Below are 18,714 nucleotides of genomic sequence, written 5' to 3' on the forward strand. Positions count from 1 at the left end.
ACCCACTGAATTGTACATTTGGAATAAATGGAATAGCACATGAGTTATATCTCAAGCTGTTACAAAATTTTTTTTTTTTTTTAAAGATTTTATTTATTTATCTGACAGAGACACAGCGAGAGAGAGAACACAAGCAGGGGGAGTGGGAGAGGGAGAAGCAGGCTTTCCACTGAGCAGGGAGCCCGATGCGGGGCTCGATCCCAGGACCCCGGGATCATGACCTGAGCCGAAGGCAGACGCTTAACGACTGAGCCACCCAGGCGCCCCCAAAAATTTTTTTTTGATACAAATGCTTTCATCTTGCACACAGCCACCAGAAAATTTATTTCTCCTTGGCAAATCCTCTCCTAGTTCCTTCTCCATTTTGGCTTGTATTCATCATCCTCAAGCCTCATGAGCAGTTTTATGCTGAAGAAGTCCAAAGCTCATTTTTCTCTCTCATGTTTTATGTTGTCTATGTAAGCTTCATAACAGTGAATGCATTTAGGAATGGAGTATTCACCCCATCTTACCTGTTTTATTGATGATCAATAACTGAGTGAGAGGATCACGGGGTTGCTGTCCTGGAGCAAGGAAGTATAAACGAGGAGAAAGGTCCCAAGCGTAGCTCTTTTCATATATTTTAGTGATGATATTCTTCAAAAGAAGAGGGCAAATTCCAACTCCTAGAATCAAGAGCCTACACAGAAGAAAAGAGCCAGCATGAATGCACAGTCATTTCTGAACCTTTCAGAACTGCCTGAGCAGATGATGATGTGATGAGATCAAACGATTATGAAAATTAAACCTAGAGCTCTCTGACTCATTTTTTGAGTATTTTGCCCTTTTCCTACCTCTTAATGAAAGATAACAAAATGGAGATTTATCCTTTGCTCACTTCTCTTGTTACTCTCTGGCTATTGCATATCCCACACGGTTTCAAGGGGCAGGTGTCCTTTAACTGTGCCTGCAGATTCAGCTTCTCTCCTGAGACTCCAGTTCTTTGCCCTCCCTTCCTGCTAGTTAGTCCATCTGCGCTCCGTACTCAATTCTCTTCACATCTACTCCTCTTCACATGGTCCCTATTTCTGTTAGTGAGAGCAGGATTTTTTTAGTCTCCGGACTCAAATTTTCAATTATTCTTTACTCTTTATTCTCCTGTATTCTCCATTTCAAATAAGTTGATTTTTTTTTTTTTTAATTTGAGAGAGAGAGAGAGAAGGCGTGAGTGGGGTGGGGAGGGGCAGAGGGAGAAGGAGAGAGAGAGAATCCCCAAGCAGACTCCCTGATGAACACGGAGCCCAACACTGGACTCAATCTCACGACCCTGAGACCATGACCTGAGCTGAAACCAAGAGTTGGACGCTTTACCAATGGCGCCACCCAGTCACCCCCAGTTGAAAATTTTTATCGTTCTTCATATTTTACTTCAAAACTTTTCTCTATTCCTAATTTCTAATTTTACAATATTACATCTTGTTTGAATTCTTGCTGAATGCCTGGCATCTGTCCAGACTCTGTTGCACAGGGTTGCCAGATTAATAATAAAGGTTTTTCTTAAATCATGCTCGCTCCTTGTCAAAGGTTCTCAATGAATTCCCATTACTTATTTTGTAAGTACTTATTGAGACCCTATTATATGTTAACAAGCCTCCTCTTTTTGATGCTTAATCAAAGTATTCATAGACCAGGTACTGATTGACAGCCAGACACAAGGTGCCAATGAGAGGTAATGCGAATCTGAGGAGCAGGGATAGTAACCGTTGTGCACACAGAAAGTATGGAGAATGAGGGGCGCCTGGGTGGCTCAGTCAGTTAAGCAACTGCCTTTAGCTCAGGTCATAATCCCAGGGTCCTGGGATGGAGCCCCACATCGGGCTTATTGCTCAGCAGGGAGCCTGCTCTCTCTCTGATATATAAATAAATAAAATCTTAAAAAAAAAAAAAAAGGAAGTATGGAGAGTGAACTAGCATCACTTAAGAGGGCTGGTGGGAAGTTATGACATGTAGATAAGCGCAAGTAGAACCCAGTGGGAGAGTCAGGACATCCAGGGAAGAGTCAGGAGCATTACCGTATAGTATCCAAAATAAGGCATCGGCATATGGGATACTCTAGGGGAAAAAAAATCCACATCCTAATGTTTCAGTCACCTACCCTCGTGGAAAATTTGAAAGAGACAGAATAACACAGGAAAATTACATTACTTCAACTTTTTCCTGAAAATTGCCTCCAAAAACATTATAAATTTCCCCTGCTAGAATGCCGATAGGTAACCACTGAAACCATTTACTCAACTGGGTATTATTCTTTACCCAGTTTTGTAGGTGCAGACATGTGTTTTTATTTTTTGATTGTCTTCTCTTGTTTTTACATCTTAGATTTGTCTTTTAATGTATTGACTGGAAAAAAAAAAAAAAACTGCCTGTGGCCCTCTGGCACTCACAGCGATAAGAGAGCTTTTCTTTCATGCTTTAACTTCAAGAAGCGAACCCGTGCAATCGTGCAGAGCTGCTGTCTCCAGAGAGCCAGGCCCCCTATTGTCTTTGTCATCTCATTGAGTGAACTGAGAACTTGTTCCGTCTCAACAAGCCTCTCTGTGTCTCCGGTTCTTTCTGCCTGTGCTTCTCCCAACGTGGCAATATCTGCAAAACAAAACAACAACAAAACAATTCATAAAACCCCACTTCAGATGGACCTTATAGAGCTTACTGGAGGAGTTGGTTTACCAACGATACCACAGTCTTCTGCGAAACTGTAGGCATTATGTGGTGCAAGGGAATCTTAGATCATCTGGATACAGACAATACATTAAAGAGGTTACGATGAATATGCAAGATCACATAGTGCCCCCCAGGCACCCCAGAGACTGTCACCTCTCTTACCAAGAGAAGAATACCTGCTATTTTTAACCCATCAGATAAATGAGAGCACAAAGAAAGCAAAATAATAATAAAAATTTTCATAAAGGGAAGAGCCATTCCTAGGGGAGATGATACGTATGGGTGTTTTCATGGTAGGGGCACGGTAGAAGAAGGAAAGAACAACTTTAGACACGAATGAGGAGAGAGCATTAAACAAACTCTTATGGTCATATATAGTCTGGCAGGACAGACTACAGTCACATGGTACCCAAGTCACAAACTGAGTTTACACCTTTTACCAATTGTTTCCCATGAGAACTTCACCAAACACATGGGAACAAAGGCTGGAGACAGGAAAGAAAAGCTAAGAAAGATACACACCAAGTTACATAGAGTCTTGTGCAAGATATCATCAAGGTACATGGGACCTTCCTTTGTGAAGGAAATCCACCAGGGACTGGCTACTGGACAAATGAGCAGAGAGAGAGATAGACTGAGGTAGAATGGATCTTGGCTGGGTACATACATTGACTGACTAATGTTTGAGTGTAGGGTGGTAAGATGGAGAGATCTCCCAAGACATGGTAGCTATGGTCAAGAGTGGAGAGTCAGGTTAACTCCCCAGTATTAGAAAAACTGAAAATCCCCAAAAAACAAATAAATTAAAAAAATGATAGCGAGCTGAAAATCAGGGAGATATCTCTTATCGTTGAGAAATTGGCAGTGGGCTATATAACATAGAGAGAGGTCTAGAATTTTGCCTGTGCTGGAATATGATTTTAATGTCAATAACAATATCTAGGAAATCCACAAATATTTGTACATTGAATGATACATTTATAAATCACCAAGTATTACAATACTCTCTCATCAAATAGGGTATATAATAAAAGTGTAAAATTATTTAAAATAAGCAACTAGAAATTTTGGAGTTGAAATGTATAATAACTGATTTTAAAAATTCACCAAAAAAAAAAATAAAAGCTCAACAGATGCCTTCTGGTGGAAGAAAGAAATCAGTGAACATGACAAAAGATAAATTGAGATTATTAAGTTTAAAGAACAGAAAGAAAAAGGAATGAAAAAAAATGAAGTCTCAGAGAAATGTGAAACACCATCAAGCCTACTAACATACACTACCGCATACATTAATGGAAGTTCCAGAAGGAGAGTTGAGAGAGAAAGGGTCAGAAAGTACAGTTGAAAAATTAATGGCTAAAAACTCCCCAAATTTGATGAAAAACATTAACCACACATATAAAAAGCTCACCAAACTCCCAGCAGGATAAATGCAAGGAGACCAACACCTAAAGACATCAGAGTTAAGCTGTCAGACAAAAACAGAATCTGGAAAGCAGCAAGAGAAAAACAACTCACCATACACAAGAGATTCTCAACAAGATCTAAAGCTGACTTCTCATCAGAAACTGGGGAAGCTAGCAGGCAGTGAGAAGACATAATCAGAATGCTTGAGAAGAGAGACTGAAAATCAATGTTTTGTCTGAAATTGCTCTTGGGAAGCGGGATGAAGGCAGCGAGCCCTGGTTAGAAGAAAATGGGCCATCCCTAATAACAAGGCAATATTGGCAGAAAAGGTAACAAAAGTCACAGGGATGCATTTTGGCTTTATTTATCCCTGTCTAGGAATGGACTTGTATCTTATGGAAATATACACTGCACGAGGTGTTGTGAATACCGTTACATGATTGTGCTCATGCATTTTACTTACCTGATTCATCAATAGCTGATTTTCCTTCCAGTTTCAGGAACACTTCGTTCAAGGTTGTCATGGAAACACCATAATTCTCAATCCCCAGGCCAGGACATCTATCCAAATCCTCATAAAGTGCTGCAGAACACACACACAATAGCAAATCAAAACAACAAAAATCACAAGTGAGTTGAGGACAACTTTTCAAACTAAAAAGCACAAATATATGAAATCATACTTGTGATAGGTCAGACATTTTAAAACTCATATTTCCTAATAAGGAATGTTATTCTTCAAATCCTATATGTTATTTTTAATTGTATATTGTGTTACAGCCCATATATTAATTAACTCGAATTAACTGAAGACTCTTTTCCAGAGCCACCTGTTTTAACCGACCCGAGGGAAAGAACTAATATTTTTGAGAATTAGTTGGATGGTGCAGAAGCTTTTTCAGTTCAGAAAATCTCTGTTAAAGGAAGGACATAAATTATAAATCATTTTTGTTAATTTCAGCTTTTGACTGTGGAAGAAAAAATTCACAATATCTCACAGAGAATGCACAGCTGACTCAGGGCATCTTGGAATAGTAGGAAAGTGGCAGCCAGTCTCCCGCTAGCAATTCTGTTATCCACTCATTCCTTAGTTTGTTTACCAAAAATACTTCAGGTATTCTTACAACAATGAACAATGTACCTGCCTACAAGGATCTGAATAATAATAGTTAATTCAATGAAGCTTGAATAAAAACCTAATTTTAAATCCTAGTATGATTATAGACGTCCTGAAGATTCCACCTGCAGCTTCTCATTGGACAAAAGGATAAGTTAAAGGCTTTCTGTCTTGGTGAGAGGAACATATACAGAAAAGCAGAAAAGAAGTAAGATTCAAACTGCTAATGAGCATTATGTGTCATTCTTCATTTTACCTAAAATTTTACAGGCCTCCTCTAAATTATAGCTAGTATGAAAACACATTAATTAGGGTTCAATTAGCATTTTGCCTGATGGCTCTAAGGAATACCTGTGCTGTTACTGTAAAATATATATTTGAATGACTTTGTGGGGTAATTTATGTGTCTGTTAACCACACTTACGGCCAGGCTAATTGCTTCAACCACCAAACATGGCCCTCATTTTACCCCATTACCAGGGAGCAAATCTTCTGAATGGCATACATAATAACTAAACTTTTTCTTTCTTTTTTAATTAAACTTTTTTTGAGATTATTTTATTTTATTTTGAGGGAGAGAGAGGGTGTGAGCAGGGGGAGGGGCAGAGGGAGAAGGAGAGAGAATCCCAAGCAGGCCCCACACCCAGCACAGAGCCTGATGTGGGTCTCGATCTCACGATCCTGAGATCATGACCTGAGCCAAAATCAAGAGTTGGACGCTTACCCAACTACCACCCAGGCGTCCCTTGAGATAATTTCAGATTCACATGTGGTTGTAAAAAATAATAGATCTGTACACTTCACTCAGTATTCCCCGATGGTAATATCTTAAAAAGCCACCATAGGATATTACAACTATGCTATTGACATTAATACAATCAAGATACAGAACATTTCCATCACCACAAAGATCATGCTACCCATTGACAGCCGCACCCATTGCTCTTGACCCATCTTCTCCCAACCCATGGCAACTACTAATCTACTCTCCATTTCTAGAATTCTGTTATTTTAAGAATGTTATATAAATTGAGTCCTACAGTATATAAACTTTGAGAACTGGCTATTTCCACTGAGAATAGCTTTCTGAATATTCATCAAGGTTGTTGCATATGCCAGTCAGTAGCCTGTTCCTTTTTATCGTTGAGCGGCATTACATGTCATGAATGTACCACAATTAAACCATTTACTTGTTAAAGGGCATCTGGGTCCTTTCAGCTGTTGTCTGTTCCAAATAAAGCTGCTACAAACATTCATGTACCAGTTTTTGTGTGAATATGTTTTCATATCACTGGGATAAATGTCCAGCAGTGAAATGATTCAGTTGTATGGGAGTTGTGGGAACTGCAAGCTTTTTCCCAGAGTGGCGGTGCCATTTTACACTCCGATCAGCAATGTGTGAGTGATCCATTTTGTCCATATCCTACCAGCATTGGATATTATCACTGTGTAAAAAAATAATTTCTTTAGCCATTCTGCTAAGTATGTAATGAGATCTCGTAGTGGTTTTAATTTGCAGGTCCCTGCTGACATATGATACTGCACACCTTTTCATGTGCGTCTCTGCCACCCGTACATCATCTTCAGTGTCTCTTCTTATCTTTTGCCCATTTTCCAGTTAGGTTGTTTGTTTTTTACAGTTGAGTTTTCAGAGTTCTTTATATGTTCAGATACCAGTCCTCTGTGAGATACATAGTTTGCGAATACTTTCTCCCAATCTATAGCTTGTTCTGTCATCTCCTTAACAGGATCTTTCCACAAATAAATTTTGATGGAGGACAACTTATTATTTTTTTCCTTTCATAGACTGTGATTTTGGTGTCCAGTCTAAGAACTCTGCCTAGTAGTAGATCCTGCAGATTTTCTTATTCATTTAAAAAAAAAAAATGCGGTTTTACATTTTACATTTAAGTCCATGATTTACATTAAGTTAATTTCTGTATAATAAGGTGGGAGATTTAGGTAAAGGTTCATTTTTATGCCTGTGGATCTACTTGCTCCATTTGTTGGAAAGGTTATCCTTTGTCCATTGAATTGCTTTTCCACCTTTGTTAAAAATCAGTGAGGCATATCTGTGTAGGTTTATTTCTGGGTTCTTGAGTCTGTTCTATCTATCTTTGCATTGATCACTCTGCCAGTAACACATTATCTTGATTATTCTAGTTTACATAATGTTATAACTCACTCCCCTGACTCTCCACAGAGTGGCCTGACCAAAACCACAGCTGCCTGCTTCAAAAGAGTTGATGGGGGTGCACAGAATCTCTGACCGGGCTGATTTCTGGGTGTCTTCTCCTGCAGAAAGCCAGTCTTTGAAGACTAGAAGAGGTGCCTGCTTTATCTAGTGCATAGGCATTAACACAGAGTGTCAAGGAAAATGAAAAATCAGTGGAAGATGTTCCCAAAAGGGGAACAAGATAAACCACCAGAAACAGACCCTCATGAAATGAAGCTATACAATTTACCTGACAAAGAATTCAAAATAGCTGTCATAAAATAAAATTAAAAAAAGCTGTCATAAAGTAAACTTTTATGCATTGGCCTAAAAACCCCAAAGTCATTACAAAGTCTTATTAAGAGAAGAATCATGGAGCTGTTCGTAATGGTTAAGCCAGAGGTTTTTAACCATTTGTATTCATTCACAGTTATGAACACTAGAATATTTTGCTATGTACTACAAAGGGAATGAAAGACTAAAAAAGCTTCCCAAAATACCCAGACACTGTAATGCAACTATAAGAATATAATATTTCTCACTGTAGATAAAATCATCCAGTTACTGTATTATTCTTTGCATCATGTTTCAAATAGCTGAACACATTGTAAGCTCTCAATATATAAGAATCATCATTATTACTATGAATATTATTTACATATTTCATTTCAGTGTTCTTGTACATTACCTGGAAATCTATTTGTTCTTTCTAAGGGCAATGTGTAGACAAGTTTTCCTTCACTTTCTGCTGATAATTTGGCATCAGGGATGTGCTGTTTAATAAGTGATGTTATATTTTCCTGAACATGCATTTCTTTCAACTGCAAACTGGTATTTGAAAAAAAAAGATCTATGTTATTTGACATGGTCTCCAGTGGCATGAGGAAAATTACTAACTTCTAGTGGACAAAGAAAAATCAATTAAAATCCAATGCAAGAGATAGGCCATTCAAACATGAAATGAGAGGACAAAAAAATCAGATCATATAAATGTAATGGGAGAAAGCAGGGGCAGCTAATCAGAACTACTGGTCAGGCATTCAGGTTATGATGCCCAGACAAGGTTGGTACTCACTCAAGTCCTTAAAAGGAGAACTGGCAGAGTACAGATAGCAGGGACACAACCAGGACTACATAAAATGGAAAATGGTGTGGATTTTTCGAAGGGAGTTAATAGGATTATTGCATTGGGCAAGAAGAGGGGATTTTTGATAGGGAAAGACACAAAGCAGGTTCAGTTATTTAATTTACTCTTTCATACATATTTATTAAGTTATTAGTATGTGACAAAAATATCCCTAAATGCTGAGGGTACAATGGTGAATAAAAGAGCATTGCCCTGCTCTTATGGAGTTGACTGTCTAATGGGGAGACAGGGAGAAAACAAATAAACAAACAGATAAAGAAATGATTAACAATAGTAGTAAGTGCTATGAAGGAAATGGGTTATAGATAGAAATTAACTGTGGATGAATGTGGGTATGGTTTGTTGAGATCACTGATTTTTGCTTTCTTTGTATGCTAAACTCAGAACTTTGACTAAGAACAAACTATCATAGAGAAAACCAGTCTATCTATTTCAAAATACCATGGATAACTCCACAGTATAGGAAAACAAACAAAAATGTATTAATCAAGGTTATAAAGTATGTAGTGGACAAAATATCAGTAGTGGCTTGGCTTCTAACCTTGGTTTTGCCATTTGAAATGTGTTATTTAACCTATCTGGACAGTTTGCTCATTAGCAAAAATGGAATAATGATTCCTAACATCTAAGATTGTCCTAAGAACAGAATAATAGTGATGTTTGCACTTAGCAAGTCCTTTAAAAATGCCTATTTTATTTGAGCAAATGCTTATATTGAAATTATGCTATTTACTCAAGTATTAAGAACATCTGAGAATATATGCTATTTTTAGAAGCCGTGAAACCCACTGAGGGAATGAAGAAAAAACCAAAAAAATCATAGTTGTTTTCTGTGATGTTGCTGCCCCCTGAAATAAGAACAATTTAAGAAATACTTCTTGGTCACTTACAAGAATTTGTGTGGGGCACCAGAGAATGGCATGAGCAGTGCATGAGAGTGTATAGCTTGGAAATGGAGGTCAGCAAACTTTTTCTGAAAATGACTAGATTATAAATATTTCAGTCTTTGCAGGCCAGTAGATCTCCTCTGCAATTATTCAACACTGCCACTGCAACATGGAAGCAGTCATAGGCAATATCTAAACACATGGGTATGGCTATGTTCCAATCAAACATTATTTACAACAACAGGAAATGGGCTGGATTTGGCCCATGGATCATAGTTGGCTGACCCTGATTTAGAAGAAGAAATAAGGCAATTACACAAAGTATTGTCCAGGAGCCCATGAAGAGACTTGTGAATTGGGCAGGGATCCTGATGAGCATTTTTTATTTTGAGAACACGTTCTGTTGCCATGCTATGTGCTAGGCACCATGTCATTTACTTTTCTATAACCTTTACTTGCAGCTAGGAATTGTTATTCCCAATTCATAAGTGAGAAAACTGAGTTTCAGGGAGTTTAATTAATTTCCAAGAAGCAATTCAAACAACGTGGCTTAGGAAATGAAATATTGGAACAATACACAGAGCTGGAAGATTAATAAAGACTACGTGAGATGGCATTCAAATAATGCTTTAGGACTTGAAAAGGTGGTAATGGGTCCAAGAAAACTGCCAAGCTCAGTAAATAACCTCAAACAAGGGGAAATGTAGGTCATGCAATGAACAATGAATATTTTATTTTTTACTAAATGATATTGAATTCGCTAAAGGCAAATAATAAGGAAATCATGATAGGGTGGGCCACACCAGCATCACATGACTACAAAATTTGGATTCCAGTGGGTAAAATGGAACCATTAAAGTTTTTTTGTTTGCTTGATCTTGTTGTTGTCATATATATTTTTTTCTTTTTAAGGTATAGATGGTCTAAATCAGAGCTGTACTTTAGACAAACTGATCAATTCATGAATAAATTAAAAATTAATTTAAAATATGGATATGGATACTAGTCTTCAAAGTTAAAAATATCCAGGTTCAATTCCTGGCTCTATCATTTATGAACCTAGGGAGACCAAATGTTTATCTGTAGAGTAAAATTAACAAGAGTTTCTATCTCAAAAGACAAAAGATTTAAATAAAATAATGTTAAGTATCTTATCTCTGAGTGACTCAATAACAGCTAGAACATGCTACTATTCAACATAATGATAAAAATAAAATGAAGAGGATGGGAAGAAGAGGAAACACAAGAACAGGATAGCTGGGAGGAGGAGGAGAAGCAAGGAGCCTACTTAAACTGATAAGAACAGATACTAGGTTAACAGGTGGGGGAGAGAGGCGAGGGGTGTATGAAATAATGTGTCAATTGTGAAAGTTCCCTTAATACAAACTTTCCTTAACAAACAATGTGTTGTAGATACATTTTCTATCACATTTATCTCAATTTTTTGTTAAGTTATCTTACATTTTCTTTTTTTCTTTTCTTTTTTTTGGGGGGGGAGAGAGAGAATGTGCACACGTGTTTGGGGGGGCTGCAGGGGCAGAAGGAGAGGGAGAGGGAGAATTTTAAGCAGGCTCCATGCTCTCACAACCCTGAGATCATGACCTGAGATGAAATCAAGAGTTGGACGCTTAACTGACTGAGCGACCCAAGCAGGCACCCCAAGTGATCTTTTATTTTCAATCTCTAAAATCTACCAATCAGTATCCTCATATACATACAGCAATTCCATATATGTACACAAGTGTCTCCACCAATGTATATGCAAACATCTGTGTGTAACAAATCAAGAGTTTCTCATGTGTTGTAATGTGCTACATCAAGCATCATGCCTCCTCTAGCTCATTTCTCATTTTCCCAGCCTCCTTACGTGGCTCTACCTTAAGTGATATCCAATGCCCCATTTCTTCTTTAGGAACAGAGAAGAACCTGCACACTTCAGCCTCCCATTGGAGAGAAACACTTTCCTATCTGAAAAGGAAGAAGCAAAGAAGAAAGCTTGTTAAGAAGTCACCCATTCTTTCCCAAGAAAAGACAGGTAATCATGACCCAACTCTAATTTAGGATCATTTGCATGTGCAAATCCAGGGCTTAATAAAGACTCACTGAAACAGACACCCTTTAATCTTATTTGTATACTTCAGGCTATTGTTTTGCTATCCAGCCAGCCAGGGAGGTTATGTGCATATGTCTCCTAAAATAGACTACCATTACATTATTTATTTTAATGGACCAGACACCAAAATCATTTGAATATTTCAAGTTGATTTGCCTTAATTTTGTGTAAAAGGATTAATGTATTAGAATACAGACTCTCACTTCACAATAATTGACTTTCCTGGCAGATGATACCCACTGTGTAATCGAATGATAAAAAATTCGAGGAGATAAATGGAAAGGGTTCAGAGTGAGACTCTTTGGGCCCAGTTCACATCATTACCATCAGTTCAGATTGCCAGGTACAGCTAGATGACCACATTATAAAATACAGCTGCTCAGAATACCAATCCATATTTCTCAAGTCTCATAAAGACCTCATCAGGACACTTAGAGAAAGTCAGCAGATACCAGCCAGGATGTCAGCCTCATCCATGAACTGGGTACTGAAGAGGATCACACGGTCTGCTCTCCGCTCCTTCAGGAGGTTCCAAACCTGGTGCCTTGAAAAGGGATCCAATCCAGCAGTTGGTTCATCCAACAGGAAAACCTACCAAGGATGGATGTATATAAAGGGCGTTTCCAGGAAAAGTGCAGTTCTTTCAGAAAACATGCAGAAACCATATTACTTACATATTTAAAAGGATATTGTAGTTAGGACCTGGTTATTATATTTAATGTTCTACCACAACTATTTTATCACAGATGTCCTTTGCAAATAAAAGATTGGAACTACTACTAAAGTTTCATTTTTAAAAATTTGAATTCATCTCTAAATTTAGTCTGACTTACCTGAGGATCCCCTAAAATAGCAGTTGCAAAGCTGAGTTTTCTTTTCTGTCCACCACTTAAGTTTTGAGCCAAGACGTCTTGAATATTTTTCATCTCCAATGCCAGCAAAACTCTTTGTATCTAGCCAAATGACAACATTTATGTCACAAACCAAGATTTCTTTCCTTTTTCCCTTTTCCTCTTTCCTCTTTCTCTCCACTTCCTTTCCCCTTTCCCCCTTCCTCCTTTCCTTTCCTTTTCTTTCCTTTCCTTTCTTTTCCATTCCATTCCATTTGGAAATACAAGGCTGTAAAGTGAAATGGTTAAAAGCATGGATCCTGAGGCAGAATGCCTGGATTTGAAAACCACACTACTAAAGTGCTAGCTGCGTCATTTAGGCAATAACTTGCTTTTGAACTTCAGTTTCTACATGTGTAAAATGGGGATGATAATAGTTTCCATTTCAAGTTGTTGTGAGGAATAAGTCAATTGTTATATTTGAAATTAAGGATAATGCTTGACACATTGTAAATCATACATAAATGTTAGCTGTTATCTAAATTAGATTTTTTTTGGCCCAACATTTAGACATGATTTGCACAAATATAATTTAATGAAAACATAAAGAATTGCATGCAAGTAGAGTTAACAATCTCATTTTGACCAGTACATTCGTTCTAACTATTTAGTACCTCTTTGTCCAGTTCATGCGACTGAATTCCTTTTATTTTAGCAAAGAGCCTGAGATTTTCTTTCACAGTGAGGAAGTCAAACTGCACATTGGATTGTGGACAAATTCCAGTGAGCTTGATGATATTCTCTAGGTCAGTCATTTCTGAAAGTTTATTGTTATAAATGGTGACTGAACCTATAACAGAGGTTAAAAGTTAATAACAGGGTAATGCTTGAATTAAGATCTTTCTAGACAGACTCTTAACTATAGAGAACACGCTGATGTTTACCAGAGGGGAGGGGCCTGGGTGGATGGGGGAAATAGGTGATGGGGCTTAAGGATGGCGCTTGTTGTGATGAGCACCAGGTGTTGTATGAAGTGTTGAATCACTATATTGTACACCTGAAACTAATATTATACTGTATGTTAACTAACTGGAATTGAAATAAACACTTAAAAAGAAAAGATCTTTCTAGATGAAAAATCACTATATATTTATTACATTTTAGACACATGATTTTCTCTTCAAGGTTTTTACAATTCAGGCATTACAAGCTTCCATTATAGTTGTGTGGTATACTGGAAGGAAAAAAAAAAAAAGTCCCATCTGTATTTTTTCCCATCAAGATGTCATCTATTTATCCACCCCTCCCATTTAGGCTTGGTTATGTAACAAACAGAATCCTAGCAAATGGGATACAAGCAGAGGCTGTGAAGATGCCTCTGCACTGGGATGTGCCTTCTCTTGGTTTCTGGGATCGTGGACCCCTGGGTGAAGAATCCCAACTGGATTCTTGGACGATGAAAGTCCATGTAAGCAGAGAGGAGCAGCAGTCTTAACTGAAGCCCCATATATGTGAGTGAGGACACTCCAAAACATTCAGCACCAGCCAATTAAGTCCAGAGAGAAACACTGCCAGTCAACTCACAGAATCATGAGAAATAATAAAACATTTTTATATTAAGCCAATTAATTTGGGGAATGCTTGTTATGCAGCAAAAGCTAACAGGTACAAGTTCGAATGTCAACTAGTAACTAATGACCATGATGATGATTCTCATGAACAACTCAAATTTCATATATACCAATTAAATATCATATACCTCTATAGATGAATACTATAAGTTAACTTCCATTTTTCCATAGTTGTTTGTGTTTGTGACTGATAATCAGAAGGACTTTATATTAACAGCTGATTTATATGTTGACCTGACTTTGGGAAAAAAACCTCCTACCTTTGGTGGGAACAGATAGCCCGCTAAGAATGTTTAACAGTGTTGATTTTCCAGTTCCACTGTGACCAAGTATTGCAGTGATTTGGCCTTCATATATGTCAAATACCAGATCTAGGAAGAAAAAGAAAGGGAAAAAAGATGAGAGAAAGGAAGGAAGGGAAAGTAGCAGGGAGACAGGAAGGAAAACGAAATCACAAATAAAACTGTATTATGGAACTAATGGACTGCTTTTTTATATCCTTGAATGGCCTTGTTTTCTAAATATAAATACACTGGGTTGTTAAATAAAATGTCTGTTCTGTTTTGAAATTTTGAAATTATGTGGTTTCACAGCAGGTAACATATTTAATACTACCAGGTTCATTGACATTGCCTGGCATACGGTAGGTGGATGTTAATATTTATGGACTAAATAACAGATTAATAGTTCAGTAAATTATTATGTGGCTAAATATCCTTTGAGATAAATTGCTCTTTTTGCACAAAAGAAAAATATATAATATCTACAACAGCTCTGAAATGACAGAAGAAAAATTTGAATTTGTAGAAACCAACCCTCCAAGAAAATCCTTAGACTACCTCACTATTACACAATACGTCTTTCAAGTACATCTAGTTCTAAAATATAATCACTTTTTTCTAACTTTTATGCAGTCAAAGCGTGTGTTAGAAAGGAAATTTTATCATGTGGCTCAAATAATTCATTTCAAATCTGAAATACCACCAGTAATTGCTCACCAAGAGCAAAAAAGAAATTGAATTAAAATTACAAATCAGTATCAATATAATAACTAAATGTTCTTTTTTTCCCCCCTTACCTTTCAAAGCTTCTATTTTATCAGGCTTTCCTTTATATTCTTTTGTAACATTTCTGATTCTGAAAAAAAAGAAAAGATACTTCAAAGTATGACAATTTTCCTCAGTTTGTAATTCTAGCTTTGGTTGACAGGATTAAATAAATCTTATGCTCAGGGTACAGGAAGATCTGGGATTTCACTCTTATGAAGTCATGGTTGTGTGAGAGAATCAGCTAGAATACTGCTTCCCAGTCCTGGCTGCACATTAGCATCACCTGAGGAGTTTTATAAATTTACCTATGCTTATATCCCATCACCAGATCTTCTGATTCCAAAGATTAGGGTATGGCCCGGCATTAGTATTGAGGACCAGGATCATCTCTTAAACTGCAAAGCCAAGAAAGCTAGACCAACAGGTAACATGGCATCCAATACTGAAAGGCTCATTATGAACTACTGGCTCAGGTTGGAGGTATCTTTGGTTATCTTGAGTCCAGGTCTCCAGAAGTTGGGTAAGAGGTACAAGGGTGGAGTAAGGAAGAGATGCAAAGATGATAACAGTGACAGCATGGGTTTTGCAGTCTTACCTAACTGAACTCATGCTATCTATACTCTTTAGTAGCTGTTACCTTAACCAATGTACTTATTCCAGGTAAGTTTCAGCTTTTGCAACCTGAAACTTTTGAGTGTTTTAGGGTTGTGTTGAAGGATGAGTAAAATATTTCATCTTGCATGCACAGTGCTTTGTACATGATAAATATTCAATAAACATAAAATGGTATCAGTTAGATTAGTTGATTATGATAATAGAAAGGAATAGAATTAACATATGCCCAGTGCTGTTACAGATCTGGAATCCTAGGCACTTTATTAATTTTATTCTATCAGATAAATATGTAATCCATAACTAAACCAAATTTATGTTTCTTATATTGTCATCTACAATTCATCAAAGGATTCAGGTTCCATTCATATTGGATTGTTTGATTAGATTCTTAACTCTATTTTAATCCCATTTACTGTCACTCCATAGCACTTATAGTTGGGTGAGATGCTAAAGAGATAGAAGAAATACAAAAAGAAACACAGAAACACATTAAATAAAGCCATTACTTTGCTCCCTCCCAGCTGCTCTGCTGGAAGTTAAACCTAGCTTAGGTCACAGGACAAATATAAGGATAGAAGATAAATATGGAACAGGCTAAACTAAAAACTGACATGGGCTCTAGAAACTCTGTAGGCTGGGGTAACCTGAGACCACTCACAGAGGGCTGACAGGTGGCAATCACTGACGGACAAGGAAGATGCAAACAGTCAGGGATCTAGAGAACTTTCTTCCTATTTTCTTATCTGGAAAGAAAAGTTGCTGGCCCCAAATGAAACACACATCTGGAAACGAAGATGTGCATGACACTCTAAGGCACATCTTCCTCAATTCCCTGTGTGTCTGTCTCCAGATCCTTTCTCCCTTCCTCTCCCCTACTCTTTCATTCCCTTTGAAAAGGCAATCAAGAGAAGAGGGAAGAGAAGCTTAAAAAACTGCGAGAAAAAAATAGGGAGTATGATAAAGGAGGTGGGGCAAGGTGTGAATAAATGAGACCAGGCAAAGAAATGAGAGAAGCCAAGGACAGAGAAGAGAAACCGCAGAGAAAAGATTGAGAATCCAGGCAAGGTTTTCTTTGGATTATCTTTGTTGGTGAAATCTAAGTTTGTATTTAATGTAAATGTCAACAATATGATCTAAAACAGGTTAAAGGAATTTTTCTCTAAACTTGAGGTGGGAAATGATGAAGGTAGCGTGGAGGGGGTTATAGGTGGGAGCTGTCCGTAGGCCACAAAAGAGAACTGAGATTCTCAGTCTTTGGCCTGCTCTCCATCTGCATCATTGTTACCTGATGGCTTCTTTCCCATGGAATTCTGGAGGCATTGGTTCAAAGGAGTCATTAGATGAAGGATTGGAATCTATTTCATCTTCAAGGACCACATGATCAGCTTTCTGTTGCCGTGACCAAAAGGAGGACTTTAGGAAAAACAAGAGGGGATATCCATGTCCATATTCATCTATATGACCAGGAGAAAAATACTGGGTCAATCACCAGTTTAAGGGAAAGAGTCATCCTAATAAAGCAGCACAATGTCACCTCTTTGCCCAGACATCTGAACACGTCATCAACACAAAATGCACACATTTTCCTTGATAGGTGTAATCACATAAGGAAAAAAAATCACTAAGATGTCTCTATTATAATCATTGTTCCTACAGGAGGAAAGGAAACTGGAATTTTAAAAAATCCAGGAGGGGGGGCGCCTGGGTGGCTCAGTCGTTAAGCGTCTGCCTTCAGCTCAGGTCATGATCCCAGGGTCCTGGGATCGAGTCCCGCATTGGGCTCCCTGCTCAGCCAGGAGCCTGCTTCTCCCTCTCTCACTCCCCCTGCTTGTGTTTCCTCTCTCGCTGTGTCTCTCTGTGTCAAATAAAAAAAAAAAAAAAAAAAAAAAAAAAAAAAAATCAAGGAGGGACTTAAATAAATGTTAAGACTTTCCCTGACCCCAAGAAAGCCAGCTATTAGAATACAAATGCAAGATGTGCCAGGCATGCCGAATGCTATCTAGGAGCCCAGGTGTCATGCCACCCACAAAGGAAGAAGAAATTGAGAATTTGTATCCAATGTTATTATTGGATACAAATATTCCAAGAGAAAACAGAACAGGATTTAAGGAAAAAGGTGGACATACTGTAACAAAGGGAGAGAAAGAGGCAAAATAATTTATTGAAATTTAACAGAGTGCAATTTTTTAAAAAGCTCTTTTGTATTTATGTTTTATTCCATCCCCAAATAATAATTTTCCTCTGAAGCAAACTTACTCTTCATGACCCTCTTTCTGGAAATTAACCCACTGTGTATGTGCATTTAATTATCATTTCTATTTCCCTACATGTTGAGAGACATTATGAAATGAAAAAAACATTATATTTCACTAATATTCTGTAATGACCTCCAGGGTACTAACCATGGGTTTTCAAATTTATGTGTACTTTTCACGTGTTTATTTCATTCCTTCGTGCAATATTGACCGAATACTTTCTAAACACCTGTTACTTGGTACGTTATTAGTTAGTACTTATCTCTTTCCCTTCATGAGGAAATCTATTGAATGAAAGCATATAGCTCGACTGGGTCCATTTTACCACCAGATTCCCCATGACATGATTCTGTCATTTTAGCCAGTTAATTTTCCTTTCTCTCATTGATACTGCTTATCTTTCAAAGAATTTTGAACAAAGTCACCTTGTTTGAATTCAGGCTTACATTCAGCCTTAGTGAATGGATGATAAAAATAATTCCAAGTGTATAATAAATGTTTTAGCCAAAATTGTAGATTCTGGCCTCTATTATTCTGGTCTCTTCTGAAAGGGAGAGACAGTTACTGTTCTTAAGGGATTATCTGAAAACAACAACATGATCAGTTCACTGCTTCCAGATGTTTCTCTGCACCTTTGCCCTCACTCTTTCTCCTTTGTCCCTTTGACCAAGTGTTGAATCATTGACTTTAAAAAAATATATACTCAATGTATTTATTTCATTAGAAACTTCCATAATCTTTACAGCTT

General features: G+C 37.5%; 1 protein-coding gene across 1 annotated transcript in view; it reads right to left on the reverse strand.

Annotated features, from left to right (window-relative positions):
- LOC116647994 (ATP-binding cassette sub-family A member 8-like) overlaps positions 1-18,714 on the reverse strand; it is a 63,906-nt gene that overhangs the window by 25,682 nt on the left and 19,510 nt on the right. Inside the window, exons 10-20 of the mRNA XM_032429706.1 lie at positions 16,997-17,165; positions 15,126-15,184; positions 14,308-14,418; positions 13,091-13,266; positions 12,420-12,539; positions 12,039-12,177; positions 11,351-11,441; positions 8,128-8,267; positions 4,571-4,690; positions 2,424-2,622; positions 513-679 (exon numbers count right to left, since the gene is read on the reverse strand). Coding sequence (XP_032285597.1) covers positions 513-679; positions 2,424-2,622; positions 4,571-4,690; positions 8,128-8,267; positions 11,351-11,441; positions 12,039-12,177; positions 12,420-12,539; positions 13,091-13,266; positions 14,308-14,418; positions 15,126-15,184; positions 16,997-17,165 — 1,491 coding nt within the window. The remainder of the gene's footprint in view (positions 1-512; positions 680-2,423; positions 2,623-4,570; positions 4,691-8,127; positions 8,268-11,350; positions 11,442-12,038; positions 12,178-12,419; positions 12,540-13,090; positions 13,267-14,307; positions 14,419-15,125; positions 15,185-16,996; positions 17,166-18,714) is intronic.

This window comes from Phoca vitulina, unplaced genomic scaffold (genome assembly GCF_004348235.1).
Source record: "Phoca vitulina isolate PV1807 unplaced genomic scaffold, GSC_HSeal_1.0 scaffold41, whole genome shotgun sequence".
Taxonomy (NCBI): domain Eukaryota; kingdom Metazoa; phylum Chordata; class Mammalia; order Carnivora; family Phocidae; genus Phoca; species Phoca vitulina.